Consider the following 11,241-nt stretch of genomic DNA (forward strand, 5'->3'; position numbering starts at 1 on the left):
TGAAGCAGCCTACACCCTCAACTCCTTCACACTCCGCTTTTGCGCCCTTTTTGCCGCATCTGCGGCCTCGCAGATGCGGAAAGGACCTCGCACCTGCTACCTCTGCCAATTCCTTCCTGGCCCGTTTCTGCGGCTCCCTTCCCGCTTCTGCGGGCTCTCGCACCTGTGGTTCCCAATCCGCATGTGCGATTACACCATCAGTTGCAAATCTTCAGCAATTCTTCAACTTCAACCCTTGGTCCGATAACCATCCGAAATCAACCCGAGGCCCCCCGGACCTCAACCAAACATACCAACAAGTCTTAAAATATCATACGAACTTAGTCGAACCATCAAATCACCTCAAACAACATCAAAACACAAATCGCACATAAATTCAAGCCTAATGAACTTTGAAACTTCCAAACTCAACACCCGACGCCGAAACCTATCAAACTCATAAGTACGTTAGCAAGTGCTGAGAAGAGTCCGGGTTCACCGACAAGAAAAATGATTTGTGAAGAATTTAAAAAATCCAGATGGGAACTTTTTAAAAATTGGTTTGAAAAATTCCCCCTCTGAATTTCATAAAATTATTAATGATATTTTCATCCCTTAAACGGACTTTATAATTGTATATATAGATGATATTTTAGTATTTTCAAAAAATATTGAAATACATTTTAAACATCTAGATTTGTTTAAAAAGATTATAATTCAGAATGCTCTAGTAATATCTTGGGTTATTGGCAAATTGAAATATCTGAAATTGATAAGTATAAAACTAATTTTAATGTCCCAATGGGACAATATGAGTAAAATGTTATGCCTTTTGATTTGAAAAATACCCCGTCTAAATTTCAGAAAATTATGAATGATATTTTCATCCCTTATACAGACTTTATAATTGTCTATATAAATGATATTTTGGTATTTTTAAAATATATTCAAATACATTTTAAAGATCTGGATTTGTTTAAAAAGATTATAATTCAAAATGGTCTAGTAATATCTAAACCCAAAATGTCTCTTTTCCAAATTAATATAAGATTTCTTGGGCATAATATTGAAAATGGTAGAATAATTCCCATTAATAGAAGTATTGAATTTGCTTCTAAGTTTCCTGATATAATTATTGATAAAACCCAACTTCAAAGATTCTTAGGAAGTTTAAATTATATTTCTCCATTTATACAGGATATAGCCAAAGATACTGCTCTTCTTTATGATAGACTAAAGAAGAATCCTAAGCCATAGACTGATAATCATACAGAATCAGTCAAAAGAATTAAACAGAAGGTTAATAATCTTCCCTGTTTAACTCTTTCTAACCCAAGTTGGGCAAAGATAGTTGAAACTGATGTGTGAGATATTAATTATGGAGAAATATTGAAACAGTGCTCCCCAATAGATAAACAAGAATATCTTGTCCAATTTTATTCGGAAAAATAGAATAGTTCCCAAAAGAATTATGCTACTGTAGCTAAGGAAATCCTTGCTATAGTAAAGTGTGTCATGAAATTCCAAACTGATTTATATAATCAGAAGTTTTTAATAAAAACTGATTGCCAAACGGCAAAGTTTATCTTTAATAAAGATTTTAAACATGATGTGTCAAAACAAATATTTGCAAGATGGCAAGCATTATTGGCTAAACCAAAAGGCATATCATTTCACTCATATTGTCCCATTGGGATATTAAAAGCAGTTTTATACTTATCAGTCAGATATCTGAATTTGCCAATAACCTGATTTTAAATCGAATTTTGAAAATATTATAGCATCATGTAATATGTCTAATAAGTCCTTTTTATTAGGAATAGGATATCTAATCCATTTTAAAACCTTATTAAGAGGTTTGTAATTAATAACCAATCTAGGAACTCCTCGTTCCTGTTCAGCATATTTATTAACATAAAAAGCAGCACAAGACCATTTGGACTTTGAGGGTCTTATTAAACCCTTTTCCTGTAAGGAATTAATTTCCTTTTTGCATAACTTTAGATATTCAGAATTCATCTGACAAGGTCTAGCCTTGGTAGGAATATTATCCTCTGAGAAGTCTTCTTCATAAGGAAGACTTACAATATGTTTCTTTCTATTCCAAAACTGGTTTGGATGATCTCCAAATATTTGTAAAGAAAACTATTTTTTCAATAAATCAATTTTATTAATTAGTTTAGGATTTTTTAAATCTTGTTCAATAGTAAGAGAACAAATTTCATTTTTCAAAAAATCAATTTGCTTAAATTTTACATAAATATTATTAAAAATTATTTCATTCAAAAAACTTTGAATTGGCTGAGTTATAAACTCAAAAGTAATTTTCTTATTATTAAAAGTTCCTGAAAAACTCTTAGTATCCCAATTAGTAAGAGGTATTATTTTATGAAAGAAAGTAACCCCTAATATTACATCTTGCGATATATCTTTTACCAAAACAAAACTTTCAGGTATAGAAACATTGTTTTGGTAAATATATGCTCTAGGTAATTTATAAGAAATACCCATTTGACTCCCACTAGCATTTTTTAATCTATGAGTGGTCTTATAAAAATATCTTGAAGGTATTACTCCTTCTTTTATACAACTTAAGTCTGCATCGCTGTCAAATAAAACAGTAAATTCTCTTTTTAAATTGTAATCGATTAAAAGAGTGATTTTTATTTTTAAAAAAAGAAATTGGGTAGTAAAATACTGGAGTTTTTGCAAAAATTCATCTTCTGCAAAAATCAATAGCTCCTAAGAATTTACTCTTCTTAGCACCTGGTGACGTACTTATATCGTTTCCTTTTTCAGTAATATCAATAATGAATCCTTTCTCAGTGTCAGAATTTTCTAATATAAAAATTCTTTTGTCTAAGGCTACATTAGAAGTCTTTAACTCTGAAACTTCTTTTTTGAAATTATTAATCTCGATACCTAAATCTTGGACAGTAGTCAGCCTATCAGACTGTGATTTTTCTATAATCATTTTTTTGACATAATATAAGTTCTCTTTTGAGACGGAATATCTTCAATCTCTGTACCTATTTCTGTATTTGTAGGTATCTTATCTGGTATCTTATCTAAGATCTGGGATCTTAATTCAGGGTCCTTAATCACCCTTAACAGTTCTAGAATATTGTCATTGGTCAAGACATTGACATTCATGTCTTTAAACTGGGAATAAAGATTATAAATATCATCATCTGTATTACAACACTGTTTCGAGCACTGTCCCTCATCACAGGGTCTTTGCTCATCTTCAGAAGATAGAAATATAATTTTCTTCTTGAAGGACTCATAAGTCTTCATCAGTTGATGATTCCTTATCACTGTTTTCAGGACTATTTTCATCACATATTGCTCATAACAGTATCAAATACTTATAATACTTGACTGTCTTATGCGTTCTTATTTATGTAGGATTGAATCACAGATTGTTGGCCAAATTTCGCCCAAATTATGCAAGAGTAATTCTTATTTGCGAGATGTAATGGGAATAAATACTCATTTAAAAAAGTAAAATCCCTATTAGACATAAAAATCAATGATGCTCGGATTGTGGGAATCTGGGGGCATGGGGGGAGTCGGTAAAACGACAATAGCAAGAGTCATTTTTGATACTCTCATATCAATTTGAAGTTGCTTGTTTCCTTGCGGATGTCAAAGAGAACAAATGTGGAATGCACTCTTTGCAAAATATCCTTCTCTCTGAACTGTTAAGAGAAAACGCTAATTGCGTTAATAATGAGGATGGAAAGCAGTTGATGGCTCGTAGACTTCGTTTTAAAAAGGTATTAATTGTGCTTGACGTCATAGATCATTTGGATTACCTAGCTGGGGATCCTGGTTGGTTTGGCAATGGCAGTAGAATTATTGCAACAATTAGAGACAAACATGTGACAGGGAAGAATGATATAGTATATGAAGTGACTACACTACTTGAACATGATGCTATTCAATTGTTCAATCAATATGCCTTCAAAGAAGAAGTTCCAGATGAGTGTTTTGAGAAGCTAACTTTGGAGGTAGTAAGTTATGCTAATGGTCTTCCTTTAGCCCTGAAAGTGTGGGGTTCTTTCTTATATAAGAGGGATATAATTGAGTGGAAAAGTGTTGTAAAGCAAATGAAAAATAACTGTAATTCAAAAATTATTGACAAGCTCAAAATTAGTTATGATGGGTTGGAGCCCATACAACAAGAAATATTTCTAGATATAGCATGCTTCTTACGTGGGAAAAGAAAAGATTACATCATGCAAATACTTGAGAGCTGTGATTTTGGAGGTGATATCGACTTGGATGTCCTAATTGACAAATCTCTTGTTTTCATCTCTGTATATTATAGGATTCAAATGCATGACTTAATACAAGATATGGGTAAATTTATAGTAAACGTGCAAAAGGATCCGGAAGAACGTAACAGACTATGTGGCTCGCCGAAGATTTCGAAGAAGTAATGATCAACAATACGGTAAGTAGGCCAAATAATGCAATAATATTCAATTCCTAGTTTTCATATTCCAATCCATTTATTTGTTCCTCTTACTTCATATTCTCACATGCAAGTCATTTTAGTTGTTTACTTTAGTAGGAGAAGCAAAAGTAAAATTAGTTGCCTAACATTGCCTATTTCGTCAAGTATCCATTTTAATTAATGCTGCCTAAATCATTTTTCTTATGTTATTATGCCATGAATTAGCCTAGTAGCCACTTAATCTCTCTAGTCCAGTTTCTTGAAATTTGTATAACATTTTGTACATAATAACTCAATTAGGAATTTATTTACCACGGATTATATTTTATATTTAAGAAAATTACAATTTCTTGGTACCGTTTCAATCAAAAAGTCGTTCTATTACTACATGAAAAAACTTTAGACTTGACTTTAAGAACTTCTCAAAAAATAGATTATTAGAAAATATAATTATAGAATTAATTTTACAAAGTGTTTCTCTTAAGCAACATATTTCTTAAAAAAAGACCTAGGCTAATATTGAACCTTAATTATTTTTTTTTAGTGGTGCTAGCTCTTCAAGTGCAACAATAGATAGTACAAAATATGTCCGCAGTTTGGCGTTGCAAGGAGTGAGAAAGTAGTCACATTGACATGCAGATTTTATACAGACATTTGAAGTTATAGTTTGTAGACTAATGATCTTTCTACCGGGGGACCAATGCAATTGAAACAACGGAAACGGCTATCAATATCCATAACGTATTGAAAATTGCTCAAAAATGCTCTCGGTTAACCTTTAGGACCAGAAATAACCTCAACATTTTTTTTGGGCTCAAATCTGCCCTGAGATTTAACAGACCAGTCATGGTCAAATTTACACTTAATTTTCACGTGGCACGTTATAAGTGTGCCACGTGTATTAAACAATAAACAAAACTAAAATCCTTCTTTAAAAAGATATCCGACCTGGCCCGTTAACCCATAATACATATAACCCATTTAACTAAAATCTAAAACAAGCGACTATTCTTCATCAAAACATTCCTCTCTTCTGAAGCTAACACTAGGCTTAAACAAAGGAAACCGCTGCAAAATCCTACTAGTACCAGGAAGATCAATTTCATGGGAGATGAAAATGGTGTATATTTACCTACTGATCAGCCATATTCCCCAAGAAAGATCACTTGGGAAGGAAAAGCAGCAATGACCTCAAACCAATTTATAGAAGAAAAGGAAAGAAGAATTACAAAACTGAAAGCTAAAAGGGCCATGCTTTAGGACAATTAGAAGTTAAATTATTTGTTACGATGATGTTGTTTAATATCAATAGACTTATAGACATGTAAATTGATTATCTTTTGTTGTTTTTGTGATGAATTAGTTACGCCAATAATTTTACTGATTCTAAACAAAAATATATTTGTGTCGAATCAGTTACGGCAATGACTTTGCTTTTGTGGTGAACTTGATGTTATGGCGATGACGCTTTTATGGTGATTTTCAGCAGTTTAGTATTTTTCAATTTTTTTATATATATTTCAGCAGTTTGGTAGTAAGCATTTTAGTATTATTCAGTTGTTTCTTTGTATTTCAACAGTTTGCTTCGGGTAATGGCACTAACTAAGCTTCAGGCTATGACAATAGCAGATAAGTTCTTAATCAATAGCAGATAATTGCTTTCTCGGCAAAAATATTACTTACTCCATAAATTAATAGGAGTATTGGCCGTAAAATGACTCATAACTTGTCCGCAATTACTTCTACTCAATTGGTTGAGCTTTGAGAGGAAACAAAAAATTTGGACATTCTATCACAAAAGAACAAATTTTTATACAAAGATAACGGGAGATTATGATAAAGTAAATTGGAAGAAAGAAGAGGAAGAAGACAATTTACCTAAATGAGGAAGAAGGAATGGGGGTGTGTGTTTAACCTGACTTACCGCTCGTTTTTAGGTTTTAGTTAAATGGGCTATATGTATTATGGGTCAGCAGGTCGGGTCGGGTATCTTTTTAAAGAAGGATTTTAATTTTGTTTATTGTTTAATATACGTGGCACACTTATAATGTGCCACGTGAAAATTTAAAGTGTAAATTTGACCATGACTGGTCTGTTAATTCTCATGGGCAGATTTGAGCCCAAAAAAAAACGTTGAGGGTATTTCTCGTCCCAAATGTTAACTGAGGACATTTTTGAGCCATTTTCAATACGTTAGGGGCATTGATGACCCTTTTCCGTTGAAACAATCTGGGTTTATTATTGTCCAAAACTATGCTTTAACAAAAGGTCCATGGAAAATATGAAACGGCTGAGGATATTAAACATCGAGATATCGTGCGCCCATGATGGCTCCATTGACTACCTGCCCAACAACTTGCGTTGGTTTCTCTGGAATTACTATCCTTGAGAGTCATTGCCAGAAAATTTTGAACCCAAAAGGCTTGTTCATCTTGAAATCTCATATAGTTCACTGCGTCATTTATGGACGGGAACAAAGGTACATTAGCTTAATTCTATTTTATTTTTATTTTTCTCTATAATTATCGTTGTCCTTTAATATAGTGATATTAAGCAAATATTATTGCGTTCACCCTGTTTAATTTGACATACTTTCTATTTTGGCTTGTCCTAGAATTATGATGCATGTCCTTAAATGAATTTTTTGAAATTAATTCCAAGAGCTCAAATTAATGTATTTTATATTATTTTGGGCTGTTCTAGATTGTTACTATAAGACCTTTATGTCTTTCTTTCCCAAATCTTCCCAATCATCGTTTTAACTGATGAGAAGCTCATTTAAAAAATTCATTCAAGCATTTTCCTAGTAAGATATGAATCTCATCCTAGGTTGTATTTAGCGTGGGACGGAAGAAATACTTATTAAAACAACGGAAAAGGGTCAAATATATTCCTCTAATGTCGAAAATTGTTTAAACTTACCCTCCGTCTCACTATTGGGTCATTTGGGATCCTACCGTTATACTATGGGTTAGATTTGCCCCTATTTTTTTTTTTTGGAGTGCCACGTGGCATCTCCTTATTAAAAGACCTACCCCAATTTAATCTACCCAACTTGTATCTCAGAGGAAATAATTTTGAGCATTTGCCTCGAAGCATAGCCCAACTTGGTGCTCTTCGATCCTTGGACTTAACAGAGTGCAATTGTCTTACGCTGCTCCCAGAATTAGATGCATTGCATGCAGATTGTCATATGGCTCTGAAAAGTATTCATAATTTAGTAAGAAAGAAGAAGAAATTACAGCAGTTGATATTCACACCACTGTATGATCAGGATGATGCTTACAATGATTCGATCTATAATTTGTTTGCACATACCCTATTTCAGAATATCGCTTCCTTGCAGCATGACGTCTCTGCTTCAGATTCCTTGTCCAAAAGAGTTTTTACCATTGTGCATCCTCGGAAAAAGATCCCAAGTTGGTTCCACTATCAAGGAATGGATAGAAGTGTATCAGTCAATTTGCCTGAAAATTGGTATGTACGTGATAACTTCTTGGGATTTGCTGTATGTTACTCTGGCACCTTGATTGAAACCACAGCTCAATTGTTTCCCGTATGTGATGATGGAGTGTCGTGGATATCTCAGAAACTTGCCTTATGCAACCGTCCACAATTTGATAGAGAATCTACTATTCATTTTTCCTTGGTACCTCTTGCTAACTTATGGGATACATCTAAGGCAAATGGAAAAACACCAAATGACTTTCGGCTTATTAGGTTATCTTTTTCTGGACAAATGAAGGAGTTTGGATTTCGTTTGTTGTATAAAGATGAACATTGCATTGGGATAAGGAGGAGTAGATATGACAATGGTGAACACCATGACTCTAGGACCAATGAAGCCAGTTCCTCCTCTTGTAAGAAACAAAGGTCACATTCTAATATTCAGGGGAGCAGATATACCTCATGACTTGTGTTCTTTTTTCTAGTTGGTAGTGAAATTGTGATCTCTTTTTATGTCATTATCTCCTTCTATTAGCTTTTTTCTTCTCATACTTTTTGTTTTGTCGATTAATTCTCCATATTGTCTCTGCTTGTGCTGGGCCATGTGTCAACAAGTTTAAATTCTAGAATACTCAAGTCAGATCTTGACCTTCCACATGCTTTTCCTATCAAAGTGAATGACAATAACAACATATATAGATTTGATGCCCTAAAAAGTAATGTATATCGATGCTCAAAGTTTCCTATGGTCAGTTAGACAGAACTGCTTTACCTGCACGAGCATCTGCTATCTTAACAGTTTTCTAAAGGCAAAATACCTCGGGACCTCCCTAAACTTGACACGTTTTATTTGCTTTCAAGGTGATAATGCTTGATTGTGAAATCGGATTACAGGTAAGAACTTTCAGATATCCATTTCCAGACCCTTGTGCCTGAACCATTAAGGGCGAAGCACTAGTTTGGTGTATTTTCTCCTTTTTTTTTTGGTATACTGCTTGTATACGGGGTTCTCTCCTTATTTTTATGAAATCTTTTTCATTTTAGCAATACACTCAGGGCCATTTTCATATATGTACCAAGTTAAATGTGGAGGTTCAATAGTACAGAGGGAGTAAAATAACATATTATAAAATAAACAGTAGGAAAGAAAAACAATTAATATGTGTTTTTTTGTTCATAAATAATTCCTGCTTAGGGAATTTTCTGCTTCATCAACAGCCCTTGCATTATAGACAATTTTCTTTTGTCACAAGACTGAGTAGTTCTCAAGCATGTACTATTACTTTATACTAATTGTGGTAAGAGTTAAAGGCTCATGATATTTCAAATTTCTTGAAAACTATTGAGTCCTAGATTATTATACCAAATGTTACTTAGATGCGATGTGATTGTTTCAAATTAGAAACTGGAGCCGTCCATAAAGCAGATAAAACAACTGCTTTAGGCCCCACATTTGTGGAGGACCCATTTTGTTTTACACCTAATAGGCTATATATAAATTTTTTAAAAAAAGTTATGTGAAGTAAAAAAGTTTGATTTCTTTATTTAACAAATAAAGATATGAAGGATTTGCAACTGCTTTGATTTTTGCCAAAAAAAATGCATTTAAAATTAATATTGAACCCGAATTTCATAAGAAACATGTAATATATAGGAAGAAACAATTTGAGGAGAATGTTAATAGTGAAATCTCAAAATCTATCGAAGAGTCCTTTAGAGTTGATTACTTTTTATACATACTCCCTCTGGTCTATAATAAATGACTTTTTAACCTTTGTTGTGCCCCTTAAGAAAATACTGACTCCTAGAACAAAAATGTATTTTGGTTGAATTATCCTTAATTAAAATTTATATGTTATTAACTTGATACATTGAGATATGTAAATAAAGGCAAATTTTGAAAAAATAAAGTTAATTCCTTCTCGATTATATAAAAGGACATTTATTTTGGACCAAAATAAAAGCAAAAAAAATCACTTATTATGGACCGAAGAGAGTAGTAGACAAGGTTATTTTTTCACTTTACCATGTTGTCACGACCCAATTTCATCTATAGGTCGTGATAGCGCCCAACACTACAGCTAGGCAAGCCAACTAATAAGTCAAACGTACATTGGTTAAACTTTTATTCCAAGAAAATAATAAAATACTAATTTCTACCAATGTGTGTGTGCTAAGACCCAGTGTCACAAGTGCATGAGCATCTAGTAGATTATACAAAACTCCAAGTACTGTCTGAAATGAAATAGACAGAATATAAATATAAGAAGAGACACTGGTAGCTGCATAACGGCTCAGAAAGGCAGCTCACCACTATGTCTCGGGATGACGTAGGTATGTGATGATAGGTCCTTCACTAGTACTTGTCTCAGATCCTGCACAAAAAGTGCAGCAAGTGTAGCATGAGTACGTAAACAACGTGTACCCAGTAAGTATCAAGTCTAATCTCGAAGCGGTAGAGACGAGATGGCCGACTTTGACACTCACTATGGGTCAATAATAATAACTGAAATAAAACTAGGATATTTAAATCATCATGATTTACAGAATTCACAATAATTTATTTAATCAGCAGAAATAATCAAATTCCTTCAAATGTAACAATTCTCAATATATTAATTAAATTCCTTCAATTCAAATAGTTTCCAATTTATCAATTAAACCTCATTTACAGGAGTAACAATTAATTCCTTAACAAGCAAGAATAATAATTCATTAAATTCCAAGGATTTTTCAATTTATTAATTAGCTTCACAAGCTGAAATAAATTATTAAAGTATCGTGTGTAATTATTATTATTAAGCACGATTTCTGCCGAGGACGTACGACCCGATCCAGAATGTCATGTACACTGCCGAGGGACGTGCGGCGCGATCCATAGATGCATCTATCCTGCCGAGGCGTTCGGCCCGCTCCACAAGAAAGGAGAACATTTTCTTATGTGCCTCCGGAAGGAGAGTAATGTTTATTATAAGATACATTTGGGAGGAGAATAATTTCTTTTAACAATTAATTGATTTAAACAAAAATTAAGCATATGAGATTTCCATCCTTTAATATCTTTATCTAACAATTCACAATATATTCATATATATCAATTAATATTAATTAATCAAAGAATACAATTTACACAAGTAAGGCATGCTTTGAGTCCTAAACTACCCGAACTTTAGCATTAATAGTAGCTACGCACGGACTCTCGTCACCTCGTGCGTACGTAGCCCCCACAATTTAGCAACAATTGTTTAATCTTAATCACCTATGATGTAATTTCCCTCTCACAAGATTAGACAAGAGACTTACCTCGTCTTGCTCCAATTTAATCCACTATAAGGCCTTTTCCACGATTATCC

General features: G+C 33.2%; 1 protein-coding gene across 1 annotated transcript; it reads left to right on the forward strand.

Moving 5' to 3' along the window:
- Positions 1-3,647: 3,647 nt before the first annotated feature.
- On the forward strand, positions 3,648-4,424 carry LOC107831315 (TMV resistance protein N-like). Its single transcript, XM_016659072.2, has one exon. The coding sequence runs from the start codon at positions 3,648-3,650 to the stop codon at positions 4,422-4,424; it is 777 nt and encodes a 258-aa protein (XP_016514558.2).
- The last annotated feature ends 6,817 nt before the right edge of the window (positions 4,425-11,241 follow it).

Source organism: Nicotiana tabacum, chromosome 15 (genome assembly GCF_000715075.1).
Source record: "Nicotiana tabacum cultivar K326 chromosome 15, ASM71507v2, whole genome shotgun sequence".
NCBI classification, from domain to species: Eukaryota; Viridiplantae; Streptophyta; class Magnoliopsida; order Solanales; family Solanaceae; genus Nicotiana; species Nicotiana tabacum.